Genomic DNA, 18485 nt, shown 5'->3' on the forward strand with positions numbered 1-18485 from the left:
GAAACAGAGATTGTTAGCCGCTTTGAGACTCCTTTGGGTAGTGAAAGGCGCGATATCAAGTCCAAACTCCTCCTCCTCTTCTCCACTGTACTCTCATTGGTGCATGCTTAATTTTAATTTTAATTTTGTTCAAACAGGTCTGTCCAGAAACAGACCTGTTTCTGTTGTTTCTGTTCATGTTGTTGACATGTTTTAATCTCTTTGTTAGTGTTAGTTATCTTTTGCATGTTTTTAATCACTTGTTTATAAGTGTTCTTATTGATAATTTTAATAATTTCTTGTAAACTGCCTAGAGATTTTTATTTGCCATCAAGCAGTATATAAACTTTTATGAATAATAATTTTTAAAAAGGCAGGTGATGTTGGCTTCTAAAGCACTGTCGTGCTTGAAAGTACCTGGGCACATCTTCCTCTTCTTTGGCGATCACTCGTAGCAGAGTAAGATTGTCTTCCATGAACACGGTTTTAACAGTGAGTCTGTAAGTGACTGTGGAGGCCAATTCTGGATCCACACGTCCTTCCACAGTGGGAACACTGGTTTCCAGGCAGGAGTTGATCACGGTGAGGGTTTGCCAAGCCTGCCTTCCTCTTAGCACGTTTCTCCCTTTCATCCTGTGTTTGAGTGTCTTCAAAGCCCATTTACAGATAGGTAGCCGTGTTGGTCTGCCATAGTCAAAACAAATTTTTTTCCCCTTCCAGTAGCACCTTAAAGACCAACTAAGTTAGTTCTTGGTATGAGCTTTCGTGTGCATGCACACTTCTTCAGATACATGTGTATCTGCATGCACACGAAAGCTCATACCAAGAACTAACTTAGTTGGTCTTTAAGGTGCTACTGGAAGGAAAAAATTTTTTGTTCAAAGCCCATGACACCTTTGGTAAAGGCTGTTCTCCAATTGGAGCACTTGCAGGCAAGTGTTTCCCAATTGTTGGTGTTTATACTACATTTTTTAAAATTGGCCTTAACACAGTCTTTAAACCTCTTTTGTTGGCCACCAGTATTACGCTTTCCATTTTTAAAACAAAAAAAAAATTCCTTCCAGTAGCACCTTAAAGACCAACTAAGTATGAGCTTTCGTGTGCATGCACACTTCTTCATTTTTAAGTTCAGAATAGAGTACCTGGGCACATAGAGAGAGCAGGGAAGTATGAACACACATTTAGCCATTGTGACATTTATTCACACTTTCAAAAAATGGTATTTTCCCATTCTGCTACAATTGGCTTCAACATTGCAATACATTCAAATACATAATGGTACAACAGCAAAATCCCACCGACTTCAAGTTGGAACGTAGATGTCTTGAAGCCAACTGAGATCAAAGAAGCTCCAAAGGGGTCCATGATCCATTTCAGGAAGGATAAGGCATCAGTGGCTACTCAGGGTGATGAGACCACATCTCCCTTGATTGTAATAATAATAATAATATATTTTTTATTTATACCCCGCCCTCCCCAGCCAAGGCCGGGCTCAGAGCGGCTTACAAGCAATAATAAAAACAAGATGAATGATTACAACTTAAAAACAAAAATTAAATACAACATTAAAATAATGGAACATTAAAATATTAAAATGTAGCCTCATCGCAGGAGGAGAAGGAAAAGAAAGAAAAAAAGAAAAAAAAAAAGAGGGAGGGAATCAAATTGACTCCAAGCCAAAGGCCAGGCGGAACAACTCTGTCTTACAGAGAGGGAAGAGAGATGTTGCTGAAAGAAACCTAGTTGAGACAAGTGTTTGCAAACCATGAAATTAATGTATCCAAATACTGTAATCAGCTACATGTATCAGATTGTGTTGTGTAAATACAGTGGTACCTTGGTTCTCAAACAAATTGGTACTCAAACAAATTGGAACCCAAACACTGCAAACCTGGAAGGAAGTGTTCCGGTTTGCGAACTTTTTTTGGAAGCCGAACGTGCTCCGATTTGAGTGCTACACTGAGGTCTGCCTGTTTTTGCTATTTATTTTGCATTTTTGTTTTTGCTGCTCTTTTTGTGTGTGTGACTGTGTGGGACCCAGTTCAGCTACTGATTGATTGACTGTGCGACTGCAGTACATTGTTTATGGCTTTCATTTTATGGATCGATGTTCTCGTTAGATAGTAAAATTCATGTTAAATTGCTGTTTTGGGGGTTGTTTTTAAAAGTCTGGAACGGATTAATCCATTTTGCATTACTTTCTATGGGAAAGCGCACCTTGGTTTTGGAACGCTTTGGTTTTGGAACGGACTTCCGGATCGGCTAAAGTTTGAGAACCAAGGTACCATTGTATGAGCAACCACTGAGGCACAGCACTTCTCGTCTTTTATCCTGGAATCCCAATAATAATAATAAATAATAATAATAAATAAATAATAATAAAATGTAACACATAACTAGAGGCAAATGTCAGTCTATGTGCATGCAGAGGTGCACATTCTTTCTTTAGGAATCCATGTCATAAATGTGTCACCATGGCGATGCAATGAAAGATGGGGCATCACATAAGATTCCTGATTCCTTAAGTTCCATATTCCAGGAACATGACCAATCATAAATGGTCAGCTGACAATTCCAACCCTGATAACTCTTCTCCCTCCTCAACATTCTGCGCAATGTAGCTGCTAAAGTCCTTATCAGTCACTGGAAATGTATTTCCTGATGTTGGAATAAAACTGCTGGTCCCTTCTCCTTTTCCAACGTTAGTTCAAAGTGCTGGTATTCACCTATAAAGCCCCACATAACTTGGAAATCAGGTACTGTACTTAAAATGCTGTTGGTTCCTGTGTACATTTTAGCCAATTTCTAGTGCGCTTTTGAGAATGTCCCCACCATCTGAGGTGACTGGGAGAGGACATGTTTTGCTGTGGTGCCTTGTCTGGTGACAGATTTGTATGGCGAAAAAATTTAGGCTGCGCTGGAATTTCTGTCTTCCGAAACACACGAAAGAAACACAAGGTTTGGTTTTTCTGGACTGAACACAGTAAGACCACAACTTGCACACCTTTTAACTTGTGTGCATTCTACTTTACATGTGTGACCATCCCAGAGTTGGAAGAGAGCAGGATGCTAGGAAAAATAATTTTGGCAATCCCACACACCATTGAACCCAATGGGTTTCGACTGTGTATGCTTTTGGAACTTAAATTGAGGGCTTACTGTGTACATAATTGTGACAATGGTATTAGCCAGGGGTCAGCAAATGTTTTCAGCAGGGGACCAGTCCACTGTCCCTCAGACCTTGTGGGGGGCCAGACTATATATTTTTTTTTGGGGGGGGAGAACGAATTCCTGTGCCCCACAAGTAACCCAGAGATGCATTTTAAATAAAAGCACACATTCTACTCATGTAAAAACACCAGGCAGGCCCCACAAATAACCCAGAGATGCATTTTAAATAAAAGGACACATTCTGCTCATGTAAAAACATGCTGATTCCCGGACCATCCGAGGGCTGGGTTGAGAAAGCGATTGGGCCAGGTCTGGCCCCCGGGCCTTAGTTTGCCTACCCATGGTACAGTGGTACCTCGGGTTATGTACTTAATTCATTCCGGAGGTCCAAACTTAACCTGAAACTGTTCTTAACCTGAAGCACCACTTTAGCTAATGGGGCCTCCTGCTGCCGCTGCACCGCTGGAGCCCGATTTCTGTTCTTATCCTGAAGCAAAGTTCTTAACCTGAAGCACTATTTCTGGCTTAGTGGAGTGTGTAACCTGTAGCATATGTAACCTGAAGCGTATGTAACCTGAGGTACCACTGTATTAGCTTTTGCAAAAGAACCAGTGAACTCAGTATGTGGAGTAAGCAAAGACCACTACATGCCTTCTATTCTAGCACCTCCTAAATTTCAGCTGGCTGTTGCAAAAACTAGCCATTTAGTTGCCAGTTCACTTGGTGACACCTTTTGAGAGCCACCAGGAAGCCTCTCTTTGTTGTCATCTTCCAACGTCAAAGCCTGTGATGCTGGTGAGAGCTGAATAAAACCTTCCCATCATTAATGCAGGGTCACATAGCTGGTTGTAACACCTGGGCTTAGAGAAACAGCTATAATTAAAAGCAGAACTGACGAAAGCTAGTTCATGAAGCAAAACATCTTCCTGTGAGTCTAGCAGTGTAATAAGCATTACTGAATGCAAGCACCCTGGATTGTTATTGGGGGGAAACTGCAGAAATACTGAATAATACTGAATAATAATAATAATAATAATCCTGTTTCAAAGCACTTTAATTCTACACTCCCTCTGGTTTGAAAATATTTCCCATAAAACGACCATCAAATTCTGGGATATTAAGAAGGAAGGGATTGCTACTGGATCCATACAGACACCATAACGTAACTTCCCATGGACTTAACCCATGGAAGACAATTTTATGTAGACTTTTGTTTACTTATTTTTAAAAATATTGCAAATGCCACCCTTTTTTAGAATTATTCTTTCTTGGAAACAGCCACCCTGGCTCCCAGAATTCATTTAAAATCGCAACATGCAAACCCAACAGTTTACCTGGTTTGCATATTGAGGATTTTTGAAAACTTGCTGTAAAAGACATTCATTAATGTATCTACATTAATTAAGTAGTGTAAAAGTGATTTCATGACATCTGTATCCAAACAGATGTTTGGCACAATCAAGTTGTTACTGGATACCTATTTAGAAATGCATTATTGCACTTCGGTTGAAAACAAGACTGGTTTCATATCATTTTACTTGGAGGCTGTGAGGAATTCCGTTTGTTTTCTGATTATGTCATCCCCTTTGTAATAATGAAGCCATTTAATAATTTTGTGGGGAACTGAAGACTCTTTCTCTTGGCTGAAAACCAAGCATCACATGCACATTATCTAGAGTGAGTTTATTTTTCATGATTTTGGCATATTTCCTGGTTTTGGATTGAGGTTTTATTTATCTTTTAAAGGGGGTATGTAGATCACGTGTTATAGTGATCCTAGCTATAAAAGTCTCTGTTATAAGTTGTAGTTTCTTTGGAACTTCTGAGCAGACTTGCGTGGGAACAGACTATGCTCTGATCCAGCCATAAAAATGATATCTACTCTTATATATTGTTGGTAATTGTTTGATATGTATACACATTCCCTTTTTTGAGCATTTGTTGAGCCAATAAAAGATACCAACTTGCCTGTTTTTGTTTCTGGCATTTTAGGGCCAGCACAGCAACAAATACGCAATAGGTATTATTTTAATTTGCTCTATTCCATGAGCTCAGGGATTGGTTAATATATTATGCATAGACAAGGAAAATTATCGTTTCTAAGGGATTACAACTTAGCTGTTAAGGAAAAGTGAGGCCATGAATTAACTCATGTTTTTTGAGGAACGCGGGTGGTGCTGTGGTCTAAACCACAGAGCCTGGGGCTTGCCAATCAGAAGGTTGGCAGTTCGAATCCCCGCGACGGGGTGAGCTCCCGTTATTTGGTCCCTGCTCCTGCCCACCTAGCAGTTCGAAAGCACCAGTGGCATAGCCTGGGTTGTCAGCACCCGGGGCAAGGCAAATAATTTGTGCCCCCCTAACCTGTGGATTTTAGTACTCGGGCAGAGAGCTGCGAGTGCGAGCGCCCCCCAGATGTTGCGCCTGGTGCGGCCGGCCCCCCTGCACCCCCACGCTACGCCACTGGAAAGCACGTCAAAGTGCAAGTAGATAAATAGGTAGTGACGGCGCACATGTGCTGTACATAGTGGTTTGCCAGCGGCATGCTCCAGTGCCATACGGATGGTGCCGGGATCCTCTGTTCGTGGTTGTAGCAGCGAGGGTGGGATCCCACCAGCATCCGTATGGTGCTGGAGCAGCGCCAGCGGCAAACCGCTATATACAGCACATGTCGACCTCGCGAAATACAGCGCATGCGTGCGCCGCTGCACATGTGCTGTAAATAGCGGTTTGCCGCCGGCACTGGGATCCTTCTGCTCGTGGCTGCAGAGGATCCTCCACACGAACAGAGGATCCTCCACGGCGCCTTCTTGTCACCCCCCGACACCACCCCTGTTGCGACGCCACTGCATAAAGATAGAAAAAGTCCCCTACACAATATACACCAAAACAACAGTCCCTGGTCACAGGTTTGCAATCTAAAACATGTGACGGAAAAGGGGAAGGATGAGAAAGCCACTTCCGAGCTGGAGTGGAGGTGGGGTTGCGGGCCCACCCCCTCCCCACGCACGCGGGGGCTGGCCGACAGCCCCCACGAGAGTAGGGGAATCCTCGGGCGCGTCATCGCCCCGGCCGGCCAATCGGCTGGCTGGGGAGGCATGGCCTGGAACATTTAAGGCTGGCGCGCCCGGGGACTTTCCTCTCTTCCCCGTTCCAGCTGCTTCGGTGGTTAACCCTTCCCAGTCTTCATGCAATTGGGCTGAAGCCGAGTAGTCGATAGGAACCAATGCCTCTCAAATCCTGTAATCAATAAAGTTGTGGCCTTTTACACCCATTAACCTTAAATAAAGTGTCCCGTGTCTTCATTTCACTGGGGGGGGGGGGGGACTTGCCATGCAATGGAGGACGGAATGGAGCACCGCAATTCTTATAACGACCAGTCGGAACGAAGGAAGTCCAGGAAGAGGAGAAGCCGTATGCAGCTGATCTAACCTGAGTGGCCATTGTGCGCCAGCTACCCCTATCCTTGCTTGTATTCATTCATTGCCCTGCTTCTTGCTTCATGTTACGTCTTCTGTCAAACATCATGACTTGGAATCAGCATGGAATGCTGTGTTAATATATATCCCCTTTCCCTCCTATTCCTTTGCTGTGTTGTGAGTCTAGAAACGAGCTTTGCGTTGTTAGTGCTTAGAGGTGAAGTAAAAATATTGGTGGTGATTTGATTTTCCTGAACAGCCTTCCTGAACAGCGAGGTGACTTAAATTTGTCTAAATAAGCTACCGTAATATATATATTCAGGTGACTAGTTTTTAGAAATATATATGTGATGAGGAAAATATTTAGATAATAATCCTGAAAGCATTGCTCTTTGCGTTAAAAAAATGTGATCATAAACAACCTTGGAATAGTTTGATTCTAACCATAGGTTTCAGCCCTTAGGCAAATAGCACACGCACATTAAATATTGCTGTTCAATATTCATTTGAAGTGTCGAGGTGAATTAAACTAAGTAGGTATTTTCAAATGTCTCCTCTTTTAAAAACGTAGTATGATGTCTTGATTGAAACTATAGATAGAACTGTAGCTTAGCACATATGCTAACGTATGTCATGCTGCAGGCGATAATTGCCATTCCCATAATTAGGAGTTTAGAAGTTATTCAAAAGAGTAGCCCATTAAATGCTTTTACTAAATGACCCTATTAACTCTACACTGCGGTGGTATCAAACAGTGCTTTTCAAGCGGTTGCACAAGAATTGTGTGGAACTATAGGAGTCTTCAGGGGACTACAGTAGAACCTTGGTTCACAAACTTAATCCATTCTGGAATTCCGTTCCAAAACCAAAGCGTTCCAAAACCAAGGCACACTTTCCCATAGAAAGTAATGCAGAACTGATTAATCCGTTCCAGACTTTTAAAAACAACCCCTAAAACAGTGATTTAACATGAATTTTACTTCCTAATGAGACCATTGATCCATAAAATGAAAGCAATAATCAATGTTCTGTACTATGAAATAAATAAGACAGTGTTGTAGGTGATCAAAATTAAAATTAAATTTTTTTATTACCTGCACTGATGATAGTCATTGTTTGGATGGGGGGGCGGGGCTTTTATCAATTTCCACGGTCACACAATCAATCAATCAATCAATCAATCATAAAAGGAAAAACAAGCCACTGTCACAAAAATGAAAAAGCCACACAAACAAAAACTCAAAAAAATTAGCAAAAACAAAAGCGCCAAATATCACCTCAGAACACTGCAATCAAAAACGGAAGTCTTTAATTATGATTTGGGGGGGGGAGGACTTAAACAAGCTGGGCAAGGGTAAAAACGGGAGGAAAAAAGCCTTAATTAGGATAGGGGGAACGACTCAAATGAGCTGTGCAACACTAAAAATGGAAGGAAGCCTTAATTACTTTTCAGGGGACTCAAATTAGCAGTGCAAGGGTAAAAACGGAAGCTCAGGAGCACATTCGACTTCCGAGGCAAAGTTCAAAAACCGAAACACCTACTTCCGGATTTGCAGCGTTCAAGTTCCGAGCTTTACAGGAACTAAACTGTTCAAAAACCGAGGTACCAGTGAAATGGGTTTCTCAGACCTGGTGCATGTGTCACATTAAACCATGGTTTGGATGAAACTGAGGTATAATGTGAGTGGTCAGCGTGCTGGTATGCGTTGCTCAAAAGTTCATGTGGCATGCCTCCCTCGCGCCTTCCTTACTTATGTGTAGGGAGCAAACCTGTGGCTACCTTCGCATTACGTGTGAACCGGTCATTGTGATTTACCGTATTTTTCGCTCTATCAGACGCACCAGACCAGAAGACGCACCTAGTTTTTGGAGGAGGAAAACAAGAAAAAAAATATTCTGAATCTCAGAAGCCAGCACAGCAAGAGGGATCGCTACACAGTGAAAGCAGTGATCCCTCTTGCTGTTCTGGCTTCTGGGATAGCTGCACAGCCTGCATTCACTCCGTAAGACACACACACATTTCCCCTTACTTCTTAGGAGGGAAAAAGTGAGTCTTATAGAGCAAAAAATACGGTATTTCTCTCCCAACAAACCACAGTGGTAAACCAAGAAAGCTAAAACAGCACTTCGTTGTTCCTGCTTGGCTCACCACTGGTGTGAATAGGAACAATAAACATCAGGTTACAATTATGCCCAACCCTGCAATATGATTAGTTTCTCTTCCAACTGTGTGAAGCCAATGCTTGTTCTTGGCTTACCAATCACCGTTTGTTTCAGTGAAGCAATTTACAATCCCTGGTTAGGACACGGTGCAAAGTCATGGGTTGTGGTTTGTTGTTCCCATTCCCCTTAGGATAGGAATTGAAGTTGATCTCAACATTAATGGTTAGCTGTTAACTGTGGTTTACAATGACGTGTGAACTGGAACTCTGCATGTGAAGTTCTGGCAACACTGGAGTTGCCAATGTTAGTGCCTGTGGTAGTTTTACTATTTCCACATGAAAAAAAAAATCTCATTGCAACCACTTCCTCCAATCCATTTAGTGAGGTTCCATACTGAATTTGGATTCCTCTCGATCTTACTTGCCTTAAGGCAGATGATCATAGTGAGCTTTTTTGAGTAAAGTTTTGCTTAGCTGTGCGTATCTGTGCAGATATTACATTTGCAAATTAATTCTTTTGTAGTTCTGAGTCCTTGAGTAAGGAATGTATGTGGGGTATGTGTTTGCAAGAAGGGTGGTCTTGTCTTCTGGCATCAAGTTGCATTCCTGAAGAACACATAGTTTTTCTTCTAAGTCTTCACCACCAGCGATTTATTAGATCCCATTTTTTTAAAAAACCTTTATGCATGCTAATTTGGGTGAAAATGGTTGCTCCAATCTAGTGTGTGCAAAGAAAAGCTCAAATGCTTGATTTTTTTCTGGATTGTGTGCATAATGCTAGTTTTTTTGGAATTGCATTAGTGATTTGAAAAATATAGAAGACAGACACATGTCTTGCAGTTGTGTTTTGGGAAGCATGACGCCAAAATTATAAGATTATCAAAAAAAACCCCACCCTCTATGGCTCGTTTTTAAAAATTTAATTAAAAACGGCATTTAGGCTTAAAAAACTGGTTAACTGAAATGTATGCTAAATAATGTGGAAGCTTAAGCGATGCAGTTTAGTTAATAACTCTTAACATCATCATATTAGCATTTACCTTTCTAATAAAAACCTTAAACTTTTGATAGCAGCCTTCGCCCATTTGTCATCTTTTCATGGGCTGTTGGTATTGCAGCGATTCGGGCAATTCTTAGCTTTAAACTTTCGCATGCCAGGCAACATTTAATTTAAAAGTGTTTAAAGTTAAATCACCTGTGTAATTCTTCTCAAGAGCTGGATCCTAAGGGCTGCAGCATGTCGGAATCTCAGTGCTAAAGAGGAGGTGAGTGAGACCATAAAAATCACAGGATAGAATTCAACTTTACACTATTACAAATGTTCTGTATGCGCAAAATTTACAGTTCATCAGATGGAACAGTTGTGCCTCTCCCCCCCCTCGCCCTGGCCTGCACACTATTTTGGAGGTTCTCCTGAAACTCCCTTAGCCATTTTGAGGGGGACGGACATTGGGTGAAGGAGAAGAGCGAAGCGCCCTTGGAAATCCTTGTGCAGGGTATTCGCTGATGTGGCTGTCTAGGTCAGGCATAGGCAAACTCTGGCCCTCCAGATGTTTGGGACTACAATTCCCATCATCCCTAGCTAACAGGACCAATGGTCAGGGATGATGGGAATTGTAGTCCCAAACATCTGGAAGGCCAGAGTTTGCCTATGCCTGGTTTAGGTGAATCCAGCCCGCAAGGTTGTGCAAAGACGTTGGTCTTGAAAAGAAGGGCCTGTATTCTTGCCCTTTCTGGGTCTGATTCTGAAACACCCATGTGGGAGCTTTATTCATGACCTTACTGACTGCTAGACAGGACTACACTCTCTTCGTCTTCAAATGCTCAAATCCCCATGAAATTGGCTTAAAGACATGACTTAAAAGAAACAAGGCCTGTGTTGCTTTAATTTGTATTCTAGTTTGAAAACACATATTCAAGTTTCTCAGTTCCAAATTCTTTATATAAGAAAGGTTTGTTTATTATTTAAAGTATTTTTGCCCTGTTTTTCAGCTGCAGAAGGCTCATACACCCCGGTTCTATTGAATTTTTTTCCAGTTCAGCTTGTAAGATACCATCAAGGTTGCAAGATTCATGATTATAAGAGAATGGTCAAGATTTACAGCACATTATAATACTGAGACACCCCCCCCCCCCCCGAAGGATCTATTCTTCAATTATTTCCCTTTAATTCATTGTATGAAGCAACTAGCCAATTGGAAAATAAATTGAAAATGTTAATTTTTGTGCATTTAAATGGAATAATACAACTTCATCTTTTCACGGACTGTCTAAATAAACTATCATCCTAGAAAAAAGAGATGTCTGTATTCCATGCTAGCAGAACACAAGTTATGAATCTTGCCATGCCACCTCATTGCTTGTTTTTATATTACATTTTGAATTACAGTAAGGTATTTTTCTTGCCTAATGTCCTATGGAGGTGGGTAGAATCCACCATCCATCCAGACCCGATTTACGTTGGCTTTTAAAGAGGGTTGATTGAATGAAGAAGAAGAAGATTGATTTCTTTGGAATTAAAATATGTACACAGATGTAACAGAACTCAGACGTCAGAGGGCTGTGTTCACAACCTTTGTCCGTTCAGTGGGTACCACTGAGAAGCTCACCATGGCTGAAGCCAGTCACCTCTCCAAACTCTTTTTCAGTACTGAGGCTCAGTTATGTAAGGCATAACAGCTTTGGCAGAGATGCTGCGGTAAAAGTTACATATAGCTGTGTATGTCTGAGATCACTGAAGAAAGGGAGGAACAAGAGGAAACAATGATCAAATACAAGTCTAGTGACTTTATCATTGAGTTACTCTGTAGGAGGATTTGGGAGCAGGTTGAGGAAGAATTTGTATTTGGTGATCTTGGCATTATGTGATATATAAACCAGTACCGCTAATTAAAAATTTATTCTGAAATACCTTCTTCTAGGTGGGAAGTTCTGGTGGTTAGCAATTACCACAGGGAGCTTCATTAAACGTTGAAAAACAGTGATAGAACTGTAAAGAAACCAAATTACTACAGTGGTACCTCGGGTTACATACGCTTCAGGTTACAGACTCCGCTAACCCAGAAATAGTACCTCGGGTTAAGAACTTTGCTTCAGGATGAGAACAGAAATCGTGCTCCGGCGGCACAGCAGCAGCAGGAGGCCCCATTAGCTAAAGTGGTGCTTCAGGTTAAGAACAGTTTCAGGTTAAGAACAGACCTCCAGAATGTATTAAGTTCTTAACCCGAGGTACCACTGTACACAAATAAAAATGCATGCAAAGTTAAAGGGTAAAGGGACTCCTGACCATTAGGTCCAGTCAGGGCACTCATCTCACTTTATTGGCCGAGGGAGCCGGCGTAGAAGCTTCCGGGTCATGTGGCCAGCATGACTAAGCAGCTTCTGGCGAACCAGAGCAGTGCACGGAAACACCGTTTACCTTCCGGCCTACCTTACCTATTTATCTACTTACACTTTGACGTGCTTTCGAACTGCTAGGTTGGCAGGAGCGGGGACCGAGCAATGGGAGCTCACCCCGTCGCGGGGATTCGAACTGCCGACCTTCTGATCGGCAAGTCCTAGGCTCTGTGGTTTAACCCACAGCGCCACCCGCATCCCTAAAATGTATGTAGTGTGCAGCAAAAGGACAAGATTACTTCCATGTCTTTTGAATTGTACTGCATGCATGCATGAGATCAGCGGTTCATGTGCTGATCAACATGGGTTTTGAGCCCACGTTGAGGGTTTTGACCCCATGTTGGGCAAAAATTGCAGACTTGATGAACCTTGTGGCTCCTTGCAAGTCTGCGATGTTATGAAATGTGAGTATAAATATGTGAGATGAGCTAGGTGTTTTTAAAAGCAGAAACAATTAGAGTTGGGGTATAGTAAATGTTGGAACTATTGCAGAAGAAAAGAACGCTTGGCTTGCTTTTTATTGTTATTACAAAGTGCCGTCTTCTGTGTTCATGGCCGTTGTAAACTAGACTAATTTTTATCTAACAAGTTATGTAAAAAAGAGAGTGTAAATGGCTTCTTCAAACAGTGTGGAATAATTGCCTTGTTTATTAGCGAACGCTTGCATGTGTAAGTCTTATCAGATATGTGTGGCATCCAGTTATCAGAAGAAACTATGAAAAAGGAAGGAGTTGCCAGAAAGTACTGTAATGACCAAGAGGACTGGAATGCTGAACTGTGAAAAGATTGGAAACTGAAAGGTGTTGGCATGATAAACAATCTTGGGCATTGCTAGATTCATATTCTGGAATGCCTGGCAGAAACTGAAGTATAGTTAACTTGTGCAATCGGTATACAGTGGTACCTCAGGTTAAGTACTTAATTCGTTCCGGAGGTCCATACTTAACCTGAAACTGTTCTTAACCTGAAGCACCACTTTAGCTAATGGGGCCTCCCGCTGCTGCCGTGGCGCTGGAGCACAATTTCAGTTCTCATCCTGAAGCAAAGTTCTTAACCCGAGGTAATATTTCTGGGTTAGCGGAGTCTGTAACCTGAAGCGTATGTAACCCAAGGTACCACTGTATATCACTCAGTCATAATATCACTTTAATTGTGTCAGCTTGAACTAGAGTGGTCAGTTTGGATGGAGGACCTGGAAGCTTTTGTTGCTGCTATGGTTAGTTGGAAATACTTGGTGTTTTAACTATTTGTGAATGTTACTGTCTTTTGTCCATATTTAGCTAACTGGACTAGCAGGGTTTATGTAAGGTAACCTTCCAGGTAAAAATGCAACTTCCTTGTGACACTGGATTACAGTGAGGATGCACTTGTTTTTTTTTAATTTGAACGTCAAGATCCTTATTGAAAACAGCTGGGATTCAGTGGTTGCATTTAGATAGGTTTACAAGCTAAGAATCTCATCCTGGTTTGGGATATTGGTTAATTTAGGTAATAGTTCATCACCCTTGGATAAAACAGCCATTTATTTGGGGCATAACAGGAGTGGGAGATTCTGGTAACTTCCTCGCATGCATGGTGGGAGTGCATCATCCCAAAGGTTTGGTTTGCTGTTACCTCTGAAAACAGTCACTGTTTCATCATCAAAAACAACTTGATACAAGTTGCAAAGCTTATAGAGACAGATGTTCCGACATAATTTGTGATTGTTGCAGAAAGATCCATGTGCGAGAAAAGAGAGCTGAAATTCTGCTTGGCAAGGCATTGTGCAGTGAAAGTTTCATCTAATGTCTCAATCCCAGTATCCAGTATCTTGCAGTATCACACAGATGTCCTCTACTGGTTTTGTTCAGCTTCATAGTACAGTGCCACTGCTGGTCGAATCTTTCTTGCTCATGCCTCTCTAGATCCCAACCCAATGTGAATTTTAAAATGGTTGTTTTACATTTTAATCTACGGCTATTAATTATATTCTTTAAAAATAATCACAATATTCTGAAGAGAGATTATTTGAACACGTCTATATTTTAGGATAATGTTTTTAACTAAATATTTTGATACTCTGTTGCTGACTGAAGCATGCTAAAGTGGTAAATTAAGGAGAAAATACACTTATGTTTCATTTGCAGGATCCTTCGTATTGGGTGAATATTCACCATCTGGAATACACAGATGGAGGAATCCTGGACCCAGATGACATCCTGGCAGATGTTGTGGAAGACAAAGATAAGGTAGATGGAGAATAATGCTCTATTTTTAACTGGAAATTGTCAGATTGAATTAAGGCTCTGCTTGACTGTGTTATAACCTCATATAGCTTAATATACTGAATAGCTATTTCATAGAGTGATATTAGGTTGAATAGCCCAAATAATTAAACGTAGGCAGGCTTTTGTTGAGGTACATTTCTCCTGCACAGTATCGATGCTGGACAGAAACAACCTGATGCATTGCTACTTTGCATAAGGACTTTGGTTAAAACTGTATTTCCTGCTCCTTTTACAATTCTGAAAAAAGTAGCTGCTGATAAAGTCAAGCACTGGTTTTAGATGTGTGTTGATTTGAAAAGCTAACGCTATTCTAGGCTGCATTAAAAGCAGTGTAGTTTCCAGATTAAGGGAAGTAATAGTACCACTCTATTCTGCCTTGGGACACAGGTGGCGCTGTGGTCTAAACCACTGAGCCTAAGGCTTGCCGATCAGAAGGTCGGCGATTCGAATCCCCGTGACATTGCTCGGTCCCAACTCCTGCCAACCTAGCGGTTCGAAAGCACGTCAAAGTGCAAGTAGATAAATAGGTACCACACAGGCGGGAAGGTAAACGGCATTTCCATGTGCTGCTCTGGCTTCGCCAGAAGTGGCTTAGTCATGCTGGCCACATGACCTGGAAAAACTGTCTGCAGACAAACGTCGGCTCCCTCAGTCAGTAAAGTGAGATGAGCACCACAACCCCAGAGTCGTTCGCGACTGGACTTAACTGTCAGGGGTCCTTTACCTTTTTATTCTGCCTTAGCCAGAACACACTTGGAATACTGTGTCCAATTCTGGGTACCACAATTTAAGAAGGATGTTGATAAGCGGGAATGTGTGCAGAGGAGGGCAACCAAGATGCTCAAGGGTCTGGAAACTAAGCCTTATGAGGGGTGCTTGAAGGAGCTGGGCAGGTTTAGCCTGGAAAAGAGGAGACTGAGTGGAGATATGATAGCCATCTTCAAATACTTTTAAGGGCCGTCACATGGAAGAGGGAGCATGCTTGTTTTCTCCTGCTCTGGAGGGTAGGACTCGAGGCAATGGCTTCAAGTTGCAAGAAAGGAGATTCCGATTAAACAGTCAGAAAAAACTTTCTGATAGTATGAGCTGTTCGGCAGTGGAACAGACTCGCACGAGAGGTGGTGGGCTCTCCTTCCTTGGAGGTTTTTAAGCAGAGGTTGGATGGCCACCTGTCATGGATGCTTTAGCTGAGATTCCTGTATTGCAGGCGGTTGGACTAGATGGCCCGTGGGTCTCTTCCAACTCTATGATTCTATGATGCTTCTGTTTGTTTTCACAAAGCCAGCCTTGCTTCATTGTATGTGTGTGAGATATTTATAATAAAGGAAATCACACGCACATACAACATTTAATTCATCCACATTTTGAAAGCCATGTCTTTCTTTTGATAACACCTGTGTATTTTTCAGTGAAATTCTCTGGGTCTCATACATGGGCGTAGCCAGGATTTTGTTATTGGGGGGGAGGGGGAGAATCTCAGTTAGCTATGTATTTTTATGCACAGTGGACCCTCCAGATAAAAATTAAATTCGTTCCGGGGGTCCGTCCAAAACCTGAAAAGTCCGTAGGCAGAGGCGCCGCTTCTGCGCATGTGTGCAGTGTGATTGAGCGCTTCTGCGCATGTGTCGTGGCGAAATGGGATGGGCTTCAGCAGGGCTTATGCAGAAACAAGATGGTGTGAGCCACCTGTTCTTACCTGCCTGTTCCACTCATAAGAATCCACCAACAATGAAGGCACCAATATTGAAGTACTGATGGCCTGTTGAAGCAGGAAAGGAAAGGGGGCAATGTGAGGTTTCTGGGAGAGAGATTGCATGGGTCTAGGTGAGTGGTCTAGCACTCTTGTTCATTGTTTTCATATGAGAGATCATCTGAAACGTAGACGCTGTTGGCTGCCTGCTAAATTCTGCCTGTTTGCTGCAATTAATGTTTAGTCTGCCACTGCAAAAAAGGTAGTTGATTCTAATGAAATTAAATGCATCTCTTTTTCCTTTTTTGTATTATTTTCCCTGGTACTAACATGGCAAATGCCAGAAATTGCTTCTGCACATAAAGTAAGCATATTGATCTGCTTTATACTGGATTGAGACTGCCAGGGCCTCTCCAGAGTCTTAGGCAGAAATACCTTTCCAGCTCTGTTACTTTTGAGCTATGTTAGCTGGAATGACCAGGGAGTGAACCATGGAAACGTCTAAATTCAAAGCAAATCCTGAGCCGTTGCCCATTCCATTCTTTCATTAAGAGCCGTTGTCTCCAAATCTTTGTGTAATATTTGTGAAACACTACTTTATGGTGTTGCTTTCTGGCCCTGACTAAACACAAGCACATCAGATACTTAACTCAAAGTATATTAATCATCTATCTAAATCATTCTTGGGGTATTGACCCATTGTAATAAGTAGGCTTAAGTCAATTGGTCACAATGGATCTATTCTGAGTATGACTTAGTTGGATACCGTTCCTCATTCCATGCTGCTTTCAAAGACAGAGGTTTTTAAAATCCTGTATATAAAACATCTGTTTCATTAAACTAAGGACACCTTGGTTAGTGCTTAGAAGGTCACAGGCAGAAAAAAAAAAGCTGGGACTCTTTTGAATGACACCATTTTAAAACCCTATAAAGCATTTCACAAGCATTCGACCAGGGCTTTTTTCTGGGGGTACGCAGGGGTACGCATACCCCCTAAACATTTTGTGAATCTTTGTACTTTTGTCCATTTACTGTATTTATTTTTTCCCAATTTGAGCCATAAAATAGTGATTTTCTTGAGTCAAAATGAGAGTACCCCAACACATATTTTTTTTAAAAGAAAAAAAGCACTGCAATCATTCAACATCTTTACAACAGGCTTGCAAAGGGGATTTGGTGTAATTACCAGCTTATTCTTTTCAAGTTGCTGTTTTGTGTTTTGCAGTATTCAACCTTTCCATTGTATACACAGCACAATCTGCCATCTCCCATTAAAAAAACCAACAGTGAATATGATAGCTTATTAAAGGGGAGAAAGACCAATGTTAAAGAGCTTGCAATCTATTGGTAGCCCAGTAGTTCCAAAATGTCTGCATAATAAGGTATTTGAGTGAATGGAAAACGAACCTCTGTGTGTGTGTGTGTGTGTGTGTGTGTGTGTGTGTGTGTGTTTCAGGGGTGGGAAACTGGATTTTGCTGGTGGGCAAGATAGTTACTTCCTCTACTCTCAACAGAATTCTCCACCGATTCTGCAAAGTATTTGTTTTAGTATGCTAACAAAAAACAATTACTGAAATATCTTAAAGTACTATTTCATCCTATAATTTCTCAAGACTGGGAGAAGGGAAAAGAAGGCATCACCAAGCTTTATTTATCACATTGTGAAGTAAAATATAGGGAATTTTAAAATGCCTATTAGTTCCTTACATGGCTTACCTTCTGTAAAGTTATGGTAGGCACCTGAGGCAATTTAACCATCTTAGAATTGTCAAAGATAGAATTCGCAGGTTAAAAAATTGCTCCCCTTCTTCTTCTTCTTCTTTAAAAAAAGGGACATACATTTGAATAATGCACTGTTTCTAACTTAAGAAAATTACAGTATAATTAAATGTGGCAGGCTGTACATGTTTACTGTTTCTTGTTGCTAATTAACTGTTGGGATTGTGGAGAAGAGCTGGCTAACAGCTGTTTGAGGTAATAGGAACAGGGAGTGCTTTGGTGGTGATGTGCAAAACAACAAAGTGTTCTGGTATAATGAAAGTCTTATTCGTTCTATGTCTTTTCCATCCTTTTGAGGAACCAACTATTCTTGTACGCTGTTTACTTTTAGGAGGATGCTAAAGAAGTGGTTTGAAAGAGGAGGACAACCATGTACCTTTTAGTTCCTGGTGTCTAGGAGCTTTCCATTCTGCCTCAGTAGCTCTTCCTGGCTCTGCTGCCTGGGCCAACCTTCCCCTGTGTATAATTAGAGGAGTTTGCTGCTTTTGAAGGTCCCCAAATCTGTAGCCCATCCACATCAGTAGCAGAGCCTACCCTGGGCCACCATAGATACACTTTCTCTGTTTCACCAGCTGCTAGTGAAACCTGCGTTATCTCTTGCATCTCCTTTGCTACCTTTTAAATT

General features: G+C 41.6%; 1 protein-coding gene across 2 annotated transcripts in view; it reads left to right on the plus strand.

The window, feature by feature from the left end:
* The window catches only part of PARD3B (par-3 family cell polarity regulator beta), a 582358-nt gene that overhangs the window by 18569 nt on the left and 545304 nt on the right, over positions 1–18485 (plus strand). For both annotated transcript variants that reach the window (XM_081906208.1, XM_081906209.1), the window contains exon 2: positions 14251–14352. In XM_081906208.1, the coding sequence (XP_081762334.1) occupies positions 14251–14352 (102 nt within the window). The remainder of the gene's footprint in view (positions 1–14250; positions 14353–18485) is intronic.

Source organism: Podarcis melisellensis, assembly GCF_964234715.1.
Source record: "Podarcis melisellensis genome assembly, chromosome: 1".
In the NCBI taxonomy this organism is placed as follows: Eukaryota; Metazoa; Chordata; class Lepidosauria; order Squamata; family Lacertidae; genus Podarcis; species Podarcis melisellensis.